The 13,457-nt window shown below is 41.3% G+C and overlaps 1 protein-coding gene across 5 annotated transcripts in view; it reads left to right on the forward strand.

Moving 5' to 3' along the window:
* The window catches only part of MAN2A1 (mannosidase alpha class 2A member 1), a 168,143-nt gene extending 155,334 nt beyond the window's left edge, over positions 1-12,809 (forward strand). For all 5 annotated transcript variants that reach the window (XM_027604650.2, XM_027604653.2, XM_027604655.2 and 2 more), the window contains 2 exons: positions 8,358-8,468; positions 10,032-12,809. In XM_027604650.2, the coding sequence (XP_027460451.1) occupies positions 8,358-8,468; positions 10,032-10,184 (264 nt within the window). In that variant the 3' untranslated portion in view covers positions 10,185-12,809. The remainder of the gene's footprint in view (positions 1-8,357; positions 8,469-10,031) is intronic.
* The last annotated feature ends 648 nt before the right edge of the window (positions 12,810-13,457 follow it).

Below are 13,457 nucleotides of genomic sequence, written 5' to 3' on the forward strand. Positions count from 1 at the left end.
AGTTACAAGCAAGTAGAAAGGCCTAAACGTGGGTGCTGTGAAAATAGAAGCTTCATGTGAGCTGGCCTTTTCTTTCATTCCTTGCTGCATCCTGTTGCCTAGAAGAGTGCTTGCACATAGAAGGGGCTCAGCAACAATTTGCTGGTTGAGCGAATCTCATGAGCTCTCTTTCTAGGATTCTGCTAGTCTTTTGTGGGTCAACTTTTTTGACTCATGGAAAGAACACACCAGCGATGGATAGCCTTCCTGAGTTTTTCCTCTCATCAATTCATAAGCCAAAGGGAAGGAGGGGATAGAGTAGGGGGTACTAAAGACTCCGAGCCTCACGTTGCCGCCTCTGAGCGTGGATGGTAGAGGACATCAGCAACCTAAGGATCTGAGGGCTTCTGGGGCACACAGTGGCCACTGTTCCTTAGCCTCGTTTCTAGATGACTCTTTCCCATGATTGTTTTCTGGAAGCAGACCCAGTTGTCTGGAGTCAATGACTCTAGGGTTTCCCCTCTATAATCCAGGGCCGACACTTGTTCTCCAGATCACCTCTTTTCTGTGGTTACCTGCTTCCTGCTTATTGCCTGCCTTCCTGTCATCCAGTTCTCATCACTTCCCAGATTAAAAATCCCATTGCTATCCAGTTGGTTCAGACTCTGAAGAATTTGGCTCCGTGTGGTCTGGCCTCCACTCACTATGTCCGCTTGGCTTTCCCTTGTTCCTCACACCCTTCAACAGGTGGCCCACCTCCACTCCCTGATGGCTGGCCGAGTGCCAACTCAGCTGCCCATTATAAAATGGGGCTGCTATCAGATCTGCCTGCTGCAGGTCTGTTGTGAGCAACACATAAACTGATGCTGTGAAAGCCCTTTGGAAACAGAAGTGCTTTGTAAACATACATTGTCACCCTGATGGTGCACGGTACTTGCCAGCTCAGGTGCAAACTAGAGTTTTAGCAGAGGAAATAGAAAGCAATTTAACAATTTGACCAGGAAGAATAAAGACTGAAATATTAATGTGTAACCATAACTAGCACACTGGCACATGATCAGAACTTGGTATTATTTGGGGCTGTTTTACGTTATCCTATCAATCAGTGCCGGTTCCTGTGTTAGTCTTTGACTCTTAGCACATATTTCTAACAATTGTTTAAAAGCTCACCAGTAATCCAAGGGGATTGATTTGTCCATTCAAAATCACTTCTTTAAAGAATTGCTTTCTGTCCCTTAACCTCTGATAATAGGAAAATAATCATTGAAAGAAGCTGATGTAGGTATTGAATCAAAGAAAGCTTGGTACTTAAAAAGGTGTCAAGTGTAATTTCATGGTTACACTAGAAGAAGACAAAAATCACTTGGAAGAAATCCAGAAACCAGACCTCAACATTTTGGACTGTATTCCTATTTTTGTGTGCTGGCAGCTCCAAACTTATAATAATGAATTGTTCCTTTGGAGGTTGCAAAGCATTTTTCCCATTGAAATAATGTGAACATAGTTCTCGGCTTCCAAGCAAGACCAGAGGTCTCCATTGGCCTGTATGTAAGTAAGCATTTTCCTAACTACCACCTCCCACAAGAAATGTGTCTGAGAACCACCTTGACACGATGGAGGCACATTTTTGTTCCTGCCTCACCCCCTCATCAGCAGCGACATGGAGGAGGCCCCTGCTTGCCCAGCTCCCAGGTCACCGTCTGAAGGTTCCTCAAGTTCTAAACCTCACTTGGGCAGCCTGACTCCTCAGGAAGAAAGAGGTTATGGACTCGAGCAACAGTGAGAGAGGCACGGTAGGGTTGGAGGTGTTGCTGACCCACCAAGGTGCTGCAGCATTTCCAACTACCAGCCCTCAGAGTCTGTGTGTCCAGATCACACCGGGGAGATTTTGAAATAGAGAAGACTTTTACAAATTTCCCCATCTCTGAGATTCTGATTCCCTAGGTCTGGGGTGGGGCAACTTAAGAATTAGTAATTTTTAAAAACTCTCATGATTCTAGACATTACTGTTATCTCCATTTACTAAATTGGGAAAGTAAAAGTTAGAAGTTAAATGACTAAGATACAGTTACACAGCGGTACATGGCAGAATTAGGACCCACATGCAGGTTTTCTGAATCTGGGTGCTGTACAGGGCCTTGGAGGGTGGTGTTTGACTTCTTAAGAGTTACTAAATCTGTTCCTCGGAGTCCAGTTTTTCAGGAATTATTCTATATTGGTAGATGAGTTTATGGTTTTATATAAGCATATGTTACTCTTATTTTTATGTGTTTTTGGAAAAAACTGATTGCATGCCATCTAGTTGCAGTCAGAGGACAATGGGAACAGACATCTCTTAAACCCTGCCTCGCATCATGGCCGAGTGCGCCAGTGCAGTCCCGTCTAGCAGTGAACTGTCAGCCTTCTCCTCCTGGAGGCTCGGCCCCCCTCTCTTCTCTTTATCATCTCCTTTTCTTGTACTGTCAGAAGCTTGAGATACTAAAAAGAAGATTCTGTAAAGGCTTGAAAGGTGGGGAATGGGAGCACCAGTGAAGTGGTCGGGAACAGGAAAACCATGCCATCCTCAGGAAAAGGGTATTGATTAGGGGGGAAGGGAGTCTTGGTAGAGAGGATGCTGGGGGAATCTCACGGGGGCACGGATCATCGGTCGGGGTTCTGTAGGCTGGAGAGATAGCTTCAGCCTGGAATGCGGACATTCCAGGGACCAGAAGGAATTTGATTAAGCCATTTAATTAGGCTTCATGGAGCCATGCTGCCTTGGTGTTTTGCACAGTGATACGTTGTTTGACCTTTTTCTTTCCTCCCAGATTATTTCCGCCTCTTTTATGTTCAGATGTATTTTTATTTAATTCATTTATAGATATGTATCTTATATCTACCTCTCTGTGTATTACATTTAGCTTTATCTCTGTGACATTTTATTCTGATTTCTGCTTAACCATTTCTTGCAAATAGTTAAATAATCATTTCAACATCAGCACCACTTACCGAATAAGATTTTCTCTCTCCGCTTGTTTACACCGCCCCCTTTTCTTGTAAGAGGCAGTTTAAGGTTTTTACTTCATTTTGCCTTTCTTATAAGAATTGATCGGTGCTTTATTAATCTCCCTAGCTTCTGGAAAGGTGAAAATTGTGGAGAAAATTTCCTCGTTGTACATATCTAAGAACAGCCCTTCACCTTCCCTGTTCTTTCTGTCATCTTGTTGATCAAAACAGGATAACTGTTATTGGACATTTTAATAACTGCCCTGGAAAATGAATTCCTACTGGTTACTTCCTATCTCAGGACTTAAAATGCAGTGTGCAGTTTTCTCACCTTTCCACTTGCCTAGAATACAGGGAGAGATGGATGTCGGTAGGCATTTTCAAGGAGTCTGGGCAGGTTGGAGAAACTTCTCCACCGGCTGTTTAGCCATGCCTTAATCTGTATGGACCTTAGACGTTCTTTGAGGAGGGTGGAGACACATTTCTCTTAGGGAATCTCGTCAAAGTTATGGCTTCTCTCTTCCACAGAAAAAAAGGGTGCACACATAACGTTGACTGCAGTTTCCAGGAGTGTGCTTATCTGTTGATGCGCTAGGCAAACTTCTTGTGGTGTGAGGCGGGGCCGGCACAGCTCTCTCTGGCTTCTCTCCCACTCCGATGGAGGGAAACTTGCCTGCTGCTCTGCTTATGAGACACTGCCGTGTGCGCGTATGATGTTCAGAATGGCCTTAAATCCCATTTCAAATGGCGTGGGTGGGTGGAAATGACAGTGTCCACGCCTTCCTTTCTCAACTGATGTATGTTTTGATAAGTCATGGTTTTAGGGCTGTTGGAACCTCGGATTAAATACTCCCTTTTTCTAACCTCAGATCAGAGAGTGAGCTCCTTCAGGTTATAGCCTTTTCTTCTGTCACATTAAAAGTGATCTTTCTCTTTTCCCTCCTAGCGGGTATCCTTGGGCACCAGTCCATAGCTAGCGCGGAGGCAGGAGGGCGAAGCTGGTAGAGCACTTCGGAGTCCCGCTGCCTTCGTTTGAGCACATCACCTGCGCTTACCGGCCGGTTCGCTTAATGCACAGCCCCTCATTCTCCCATTTGCCTCATTCGCAACATGGCCATGATAACAGGACCCACCTCAGAGATGTTCTAGGGATCAAATGAGTTAACGTTTGTAGAGCACTTAGAACAGTATCTGGCATGTACTAAGCACTGAGTGCGTGACGGATGAAGGTTCTCAACGGTGAGAGTTCAATGAAATAAAAATATAGGCACCTTTTTTTTATATAAATTGGAGGTTGAATTTTATTCCCAAAGTAAATCTCGATGTCTCCTTGACTTATATTCCGTATATATTTTTTGAAAAATTAATAGGATGCCTAAAATTGTCTGTGTGCCAGGCATTAAGCTGAGTGTTTTCTTTGTAAAGAACCTTGTTTAGCTCTCCCAGCAGTACTGGGAAGGTAGGCAATATTGTGCCCCCCTGTTACAGAGGAGGAAACCAGCTGACCTAAAGATGGTCGGTAGCTTTCCCAGGTCATGCAGCCAGTGAACGGTGTGCTGAGAGGCGCACCCCAGCATGTCTGACTCCAGATCCCGGTCCAGAACCTTACACTCCTCTTGTATGGGAACAAAGGGGCGTGAGAGTGCTGAAGATGTTAGGGAATACTCTGCCTGTTTTTCTCTTGACCACTCAGTCCCTTAGAAGGACCCACCCGCCATCTGTGGGAAAGATCGTGAAGGACTAATGTAGGGTCAGTCAGTGATAATTGCTAGTTGACTATGAGAGGGCATGCTTCATGACTGCAGTGTTCACATGCACTTAAATATAATAATACAAACTTGTATACCACCTCCACCATTTCAAAGGCTGTTATGAGATGAATTGAGTTCTTCCGTGAAAAGTATTCTGTACAGGGTCCCACACACGGCAAGTGCTCAAAAAGTGTTAGCTGCGATTGCTGTTACTGTCATTATGGTTGGGACTTGATCCTCAAAGGGGCGCTTCACGAATCTCCTGAGTTTTGTGAGTTCTGAGAGGTTAAAGGCGTATCTGCAGACACAGGACTGGTTCGTGTGTCTTGCTCCCGATCCAGCTTTTTCTAGCCTTGATGGCTTCATTCTGCCGGCCGCACCATCTTCCATCCCCCCGTGCCCCGTTGCCAGAGAAACTTCCGGGCCCTGCTTAGCCACAGAGCCACAGGTTGCTTTATCCCCTGGAAACAAGTTCTGCAGTGGATTCTCTGAGTGGCTTTGGAATACCCAAGCCTTCCTGAGGGGATTCAGCCTCAAATGTGATCTGAGCTGTATACAGAGACACTTGATTTGAAGCTCACCTGTGGTGCAGTTTCAAACTTGGTAAATGTTCTTCCCTATCCCCTTCCCTTTTTTTTTTTTTTTCCTGAGGTCCGGAGAGTACTCACACATTAATTAATATAAAAACAGATCTTTCAGAGTGTTTACTCTCCTCGAGTGAACAGCATCTTTTTTGTGAAGGTATCTGTTTTCTTGCATGCATATTCAAGTTAAATTCAGTTTCCGTACTTTGAAAAACAGTTTTCTCAGAAATAAAATGACGAGACAGACTTTGAAACTGAAAAACTGCTGCTTCGCCTCAGGTATTTTTGCTTGAAAACTGATACTTTCATGAATATTTAATTTTTAAAAACTTGGACAAGATGATTGCTATTTCAGTTGGTGTTCTGGTCCTTACAAAAGCAATGTAGTTTTGGTTTTTAGAGAAAGTGTAACTTTTTTCCATCAGTGAAAATTACTCTTTATGACTTCAAGTTCTACTTTTGTATTGTTTAAATCTCTTGTAAAACTAATGGCAAAATTCCAAAGATGCTTCCTTTTTTTTTTTTTTTTTTTTTTATTATCACCTCCAGTCTGGTAAAGGCCTCACACATTCATTATTTCAAGAGCAGATGTGTTGCGGGAATTTTCACAAAGCCTGCTGTCTGGTGGTTTTGTAAGGATGGTCTAGTGAGTTAAAATGGCCAAATGCTTTAGGTTATAAGGATAGGTGCTTTTAAAAGAGCCTCATCAATAGACCATGTAAATAGTGAATCTGAATTGGGACTTGGTCATGATTTTGTTATGTTATGATTTTGATGCATAATTGTTGACATATAGTTTGGAGGGTCTCTGATTCCTCAGCTACAGAGTTGTAATGTCACCAAGAAAATTTATGAATAAAAAGTTAAGTGAGCTATTGGGAAAATAATCACAAATACTTATAGATTACAATGACAGAAAGAATAATAGCTAAAATGTACCAAGGGCTTCCTCTGCTGCAGACACTGGGCTGAGTCTCTGTTACACAATTGAATTTCATCTCCATTTTATGGTAAAGGAAAAACCAGGTTTTGCTAAAAGCATCTAGGAAATTGCAGAGCTAGGATCTAGATCTCGAGCTGCCTGACTCCCAGCCCAGGTTCTGATCCATTTTCTCTAGCTTCTGCACCAACACATTCTGTCCTATAAGCTAAGCCACCATAGTATTTTCAATGTCTTACAGACACCATGACTCCCATGAAGAGGGGAAACCTGCATTAGGTCCATTTTACAGACAAAGAAACTGATGCTTAAGTAATCAGTAACTATTCTAAGCCTATACACTTAGCCCGCAACAGACTTATCCTTGTTCTTCTGGAGACCTTATGTATGTGATAAATGAAGGAATTTTTTTTTTCTTTTTTTACTGTGCTCCTTTCATGCTATCTTGGGACTGTGTGAAACACCTTGAAATTTTATTAGAAAACGTTGTCATATGATTTAAACTTGCTATGTTTATCATGTCGGTCCTGTGATGACTCAGAATTCCTTAAATGACTCTTTCCTCTCCCTTCAAACAAAATCTTAGCAGTACCACTGCAAAATACCAGTGTGAAATATCATAAAACAGGTTATTCCAGCCAAGAATCTGAGGTGAGGCCAGCTTTAAATTGTTCAGGCACATTAAAGTCAAATCAGTGGTGAGAATACTGGCAGCTCCTCAGAGAAGATGTCTCTGTGGCACATTTAAAAATCATATCCCCCAGTGAGGATGATTAAGAACTTGGACATATTCGTATCTGTGGTCACAGAGGAGAAAAAGGGATCATTTTCATCACAGGTCAGTGCTGAGCACACTCAACTCCTTTGAATAGCTGTCCCTTAATTCGTCCAAGGATTCTTATTTTGCTTATTATCAGAAGCGTCTCCCCCCTTGAGGAAACATAAAATTTATTAAGAGAATTGTAACTTAAAATTTTCAGAGCACTCATGGCATCCTTACTTAAATGGATGCAAGAAATTTTACTGCAAGCAAGTGTATATTGATCCCTGTAGCTGACTTGTCATGTTTAGTATTTTTCTCTTTGCCTGCACAAGAATAGCTTCTGTAATGTGAATTTAAATGATACATCAAGCTAATAAATGTGGTTGGCCTAGCAAGTGATAAGCATAACTAATTCAATTTAAATGTCTTTTATATAAAAATAATGAACCAATGCATTAAAGATTAAAAATGTTAATGCAATTAGCAAAAATTAGCATTCAATAAAGAAGTGTGTTTCAGTTTTGAGATGGATGATACATCATTCAATGACCAGATAAGGACTAAATTCAGGTACACTTTATTCAGCTGACATGTATGTTAAAAACTAAATAAATAAAAATTAAATGCTTTATTTGCCCCTTTGCAACGAAGTGGATGGAACTAGAGGGTATTATGCTAAGCTAAATAAGTCAATCAGAGAAAGACAATTATATATGATCTCACTCGTATGTGGAATTTAAGAAACAAAACAGAGGATCATAGGGGAAGGGAGGAAAAAGTAAAACAAGACAAAACCAGAGAGGGAGATAAACCATAAGAGACTCTTAATCATAGGAAACAAACTGAGGGTTGCTGGAGGGGAGGGGTTACGGGAATGGGGCAACTGGGTGATGGACATTTAGGAGGGCACGTGATGTAATGAGCACTGGGTATTATGTAAGACTGATGAATCACTGACCTCTACCTAGACATAAAACCAATAATACATTATATGTTAAGTAATTGAATTTAAATTAAAAAAAATAAATGCTTTATTTGAAGAAACTTTGATAATACAGTATGTGACATGTAGACAAAAGGACACCCAGGTCCTCGGGGACTGTGCCAGAAACCAGGGCATGAGGTGACTTAAAACATATTGTCACCTGCCTCCTTGTGGGGAAGGTAGAGGGGATGTAGCAGGTCTGACAGTGAACGTGGGACTGGAGGGGAAATGAATTTTCCTGGCTTCACTGCTAAATAAAATGAGCATTTTTGGTTTGGGGATGCTGACTTTAAAACAGTGGAGTATACAGTGGTGTCACTATTTGCCTTAATGTCGCTGTGGCGTCTTGTCGCTCTCTGCTCATCTGCAGGTGGATGGCAAGCATTCCGATGAGGCGGCCTTGATCCTCCACAGAAAGGGGTTTGACTGCCGCTTCTCGAGCAGAGACACAGGGCTGCTTTGTTCTACAACCCAGGGAAAGGTGAGCTGAAAAGGGATTTTTGCTTATTGATTTCATGTGCTTTGAAATCCTTGCTTTCTGCTAATCATTCTGACAATAAGATACTGTTTCATTGCCTCTTCACGGACTCATTCCCCTCAGCTGCTGTAATTAGCTCAAGTCTCTCCATCTTAAGAAAGCACTTTTCAACCTTCAGTCTCTTCTCCTTGTCAGCATCAAAATGCACGTCTGGAACATGGGCACGTGTAAGGGCAACATCCTCTTCCATTCTTAGGCCTTTCGTTGCCAGCCACAAAGCATCTTCTTCCCTCCCCCCGCCCCATATTCCCTCCTCTCACACATGCTCATGTAGGATCTAGTTCCGTGAAGTCTCAGAGGGGCGAAAGCAGGTTTTATAATAACTGAAGGTGGGGTGGGGTGGGGTAGGGAAGCGGTGACACTGGCCAGTCGGGGAGTTTTACCACAGCCCCGAAGCACCCTTACTTAGCTCCAGTCAGTTGTTTTCCCAGGGGAAATGAGGGTCTAGAGCTCCTGATCAAGCCAGATTTGCATAGGAGTCCGCACCGTGCCAGCCAAACAGGTCCTCAGACTGACCTGCCGGCTGCCTGGTTTTTCTGTCTTCTTCGAGCTGGTCTTTCTCATAGTTCCCTCAGGCTCTCCTTGGAAGGAAATGAACCTCCAGTCTTCTGCCTCTGGCTCTGAGCAGGTTGTGCTCAGAGAAGACAGTTGAATGGCACACAGGCAGGTCTGCCCCTCGGGGCAGCTCAGCTGACCCAGCTCTTCTCCAAAACCTCACAGATAACCTGTAGATCAGACTTAAGTGATTCAGTTCCAACCCTACAAACTAGAATGTGCATAGGATCTGAAAAGGAGAGAAAAGACAATATGGCAGGGCGTCAAAATCCACTTAGGCAGATAAGCTTCTTCATTTCTCGTATCATGCCCTCCGTGGAATTGGTGCGAAGAAAGCACTGATAGTTTTGGGTTTGTTTTTCATGATATTTACGCTTTACCTTATTACTGATGATGTGAGTATACTTGGTTGTAAGCATTTGTATGTAGACATTAAGGCGTCAAGGGGATTATATGATCCAGAGAGACATGGGATGAGGGTAGTACTTTCTCAGCAACCCCCCAACCCTGAAAATGGGACTCACTGACATGAGGACCCTGTGTCCTTTCTCTCAGCTCTTTGGGAACAAGAAGAACCACAACTGTTAGGTTTAAATGTTGAGTGTAAGAGGACACAGATGTTTTTAAAGCTTGCTGGCTCATAGATGTGTTTTCTTTTATTGAAAAAGTGGCCCCTGCACGTGATAGGTTCTCAAGAAATTCAGAAGAAGAATGTAGAGTGAGCTGTCCTCTCCTGGTTACCCTTCTCCTAGGTGTCTGTCCCAGGGCGGTCTGTGTGTCCAAGCACGCAGAGCTGTGTCTAATCTCCTTCCTCTTCCCCTTTTTATCATTAAAAGGAAACTTTAAACACACTGTTTTACTCTATTTTCCACCGAATAAATATATAGATGTGCTACTAATCTTTCTTCAAAGTTGACCTAACTGCAATTTTTTTTATCATTTATTTTCTAGATTTTGGTACAGAAGCTTTTTAGCATGTTTACTGTCGCAAGTCTCATACCTTCATCATTATCCTTGATGCATTCACCTCCAGATGCCCGAAATATAAGTGAGATCAACTTGAGTCCCATGGAAATCAGCACATTCCGAATCCAGTTGAGATGAGCCTGGCTTTCAGATTTGGATTGGGAAGCATTGTCTTTTATATACTTCTTGGTTTGACGTGCAATAAGGAAGCACATTATTTTAGCTTCTGGCTACTGTGAGGACATGAATTCTGTGATTGTTATTATTTTTTTTTTTTTTACTAGTACAGAAAGAAAAAAAAAAGCCATGCTATAGCCAGTTTTTTTTTTTTTAAGTTCCATCCATGAACCACCACCATCAGTATGAATCGATGCAACAACGAAGGAAGAAATGTCTAAAACAACCTCTCCACAGATTGTATCTCAGGTTAAATGCTAACTAACTATATCTGTGTCAGGGGTTGTGAAGAGATTGTTGTAAGTATTCATGTTGCTGATCCTTCATTAGTTTTACAAAAATACCCATTTTTACCAAAATGGAATAAAAAGCTGAAGGGTAATAGCTAATGGCCAAAATGGTTGCAATCATTCATACGCATTTGAAAAATTTTGTGTATTGAAATATGTGGAAAAGTGCAATCCATCAACCCTTATGATATCTGTACATCATTGATCTTCACACCTTTTTCTAATGAACCACTTGACCCCTCCCTTCTCACTCTTTGTAAGTATTTCCAGAAATAGCAGATTTTGAATCATTCAATAGTAGAAAAAGAGGCATATTTTCATTACTTGACAATGTGGGATAGGTGCAATTTATTCCATTGTCACTAAAATAGAAGAAGCAATCCCATAGGTACCATAACCTCTTTTCGGTACCACAAGGTGTCTTTTTACACAGCTCATTTGAATACAGATGTTCGGAGAGGGGTTTTCTATTTTAAAAATAACCATATCAAAATAAATGTGCCTTATTTTTTTATAAGTCTTGTTAAATCTTTTGGTGTCCATATGACTGAGGAAGGGGGAGAGGGGGCGGGGGTGGGGAGGAGGTGGGTACTTTCTGTGACACGTGAAGTGTTACCAGTTTTGCCTGACAATGCTGGCCACGTTCTGATCTGTTTCATTAAATCTGTGGTGATGTTATTCTAAACATTTTGACTATTTGAATGTACCGAGATGTCAGAAAACAAAACAAGGAAGAAAAAGTACTGTTCATTAAAATCCGCTGCTGCCAAGAAGACGGCAGCTTGAAGCAAGGATTGTGTGACATGCAAAATCCATACACTGTTTCCATTTCACAGGAGGTAACTCTATGAAAGAATGCTTTAAAAGGGACCCTGTTTTGAAACCCACTTATACGTAGCTCATCCTGATTTATTTTATTAAAGAACATGTGTGTTGAGTGAATTCCAAACTTTTGTACGTGCTAAACTCAAAGTGAAGTTCCAAGCCTATGTGCCATTACAATACTTCTGATAAAATTTATTTGGGATCATGATTAACATGACATTAACACTGAAGCAACATTAGAAACATTTAGAATATTCAGTTTTAGGATAGAAAGGACTCACTGAGTATGTACACTTTTGAAAATTCTCTTTGTATTACCTAATAAATTTAGTATTCTCTGACTTTAAACTTCCTTTTACCTCCTGCCATTCCAGCATCTTTATAGAGAAGTTGAAACCTAATTTCTGTTTCACCAGGTAGTCTGATGATCATTTTTTTTTTTTTAACCAAGATGCAGCTCCTACAATTATTGCTAAGTTATGTTAAGTTCATAAACTTTTTTCACCTTTAATAATTAGGGAAACAATACTGGTGTTGATGAAGGTATTATAAGGGAGTAATTTCATGCAATAAACATGTACTGTAAGTTTCCTTCCTCATTTTGGGGGATAAACAACTAAAAAAAAAAAAAAAACAAACTTCCTTTTTGTGGACATCTATAGATGTTAAGATTGCCAGAAGCAAATCCCAGGAATAAGATCAGTATTTTCATTGCATCTTAAATGTAAAAGCTTCCTTTGGGAGTTCACTGTGTTCTGTGGTTAAGTGGGTGTACTTAATCATTCTGGAAATTCTGATCAGTTGAAATAAAATATCTTGATGCAATAACAGTGGTTTTGCCACTTCTGGTTGTTTGAGATGGATCTGTCCCATGTCAGTCGGGGTCTTAGTGTTGTGTTGCCACCGTCCACAGATAAAGCAGAAATTTTCTTTAAACCAGCAAATTTCTGCTTTTTATTTTTAGAATAAGTCATCAGGGAAATGAGAGGATGCTTTTGCTTTGGGTTGTGGTCAAGACCTGATTATTTAGTGTCTCTGGCACACCTAAAAACCACACACTTCAGTTGTGATCTCGGTGGTATATTTGTTTGCTTGGGTTTTATTACATTTGTTATCGCAGATGTTCAGTTGAGCAAGTAGGTCATTCCTTTCTGTGATTTTTTTTTTTTTTTGAAAATTTGAGCTTTTACCTGCAATGTTTGAGAACTCGGCATCCTTGTTTTCTTCAAATACTGATTAAAATAAAATGCTATAAAATGTGTTGTGAAACATTGTAATTACCTTCCCATGTCTGTTGTACTTGTGTCAAAATGTTTTCACATTCCTTTGGAAGAAAATCTGTGCTTTCATTTTGATTATGTTGCTTATCTTGGAATCAAATAGGTTTTGATATTTTTCTCTTGGAAGATTTTATATCTTTTTGGGAATATGTAATATAAGATCTCTAATAAAAGATAAATCTTACCATGTACATAGTCCTCTAGAGTGCTGCTTAAGTCTTATTTTGTAAACAACATGTATTAATACATTTTGAGGGGTAGGGTGGAATAGTGAGGGTCTGTTCTTTGTTCCTTCAAGAATGAGTCACTCCACCTTCTGCCCAGTGCTAGTTGGGAAATACAGTTTTAGAGAGCAAGTGGCAGGCGGGGGTGGTGGTGAGTTTGAGTTTGGGGGTCTAGGAACCTTCCAGACAGTGTGGTACCTGTGGGGCCTTCTGAGCCAATTGGAGGAGCAGGGTCTGGCCAGATTCCATGTATTTCAGGACAAAAGTGAGAGGAAGGCAACACATGAGGCTAAGAAGTTTCCTGTGAGCTGATCCAGGAGGGAGAGTTGGGTTGGGAGAGTGGGATCTGGAGGCGCTCTGCTGGCCCCACCCAGCGCCCAAGGCAGTAGCTTCAAAACCGGGAGGTGGGGGAGGCTGAAGGACAAATACGCTGTTGGTTCTTATGGGTTAGTTAGCCAGGCAAGTAATAACATGCTAACTAGGGAGTTTGGGCTTGTTTTGGGTAACTTAGTAAAGAGGCTACTCAATTTGTAATATGTATGTGCCAAACTAAAAACTTAAGAAATACCCATAAGCATTTCATTAGCAGATAAGGAAAATAGTCTTTGGCTCCAT

The sequence above is a fragment of the Zalophus californianus genome, chromosome 5 (assembly GCF_009762305.2).
Source record: "Zalophus californianus isolate mZalCal1 chromosome 5, mZalCal1.pri.v2, whole genome shotgun sequence".
NCBI classification, from domain to species: Eukaryota; Metazoa; Chordata; class Mammalia; order Carnivora; family Otariidae; genus Zalophus; species Zalophus californianus.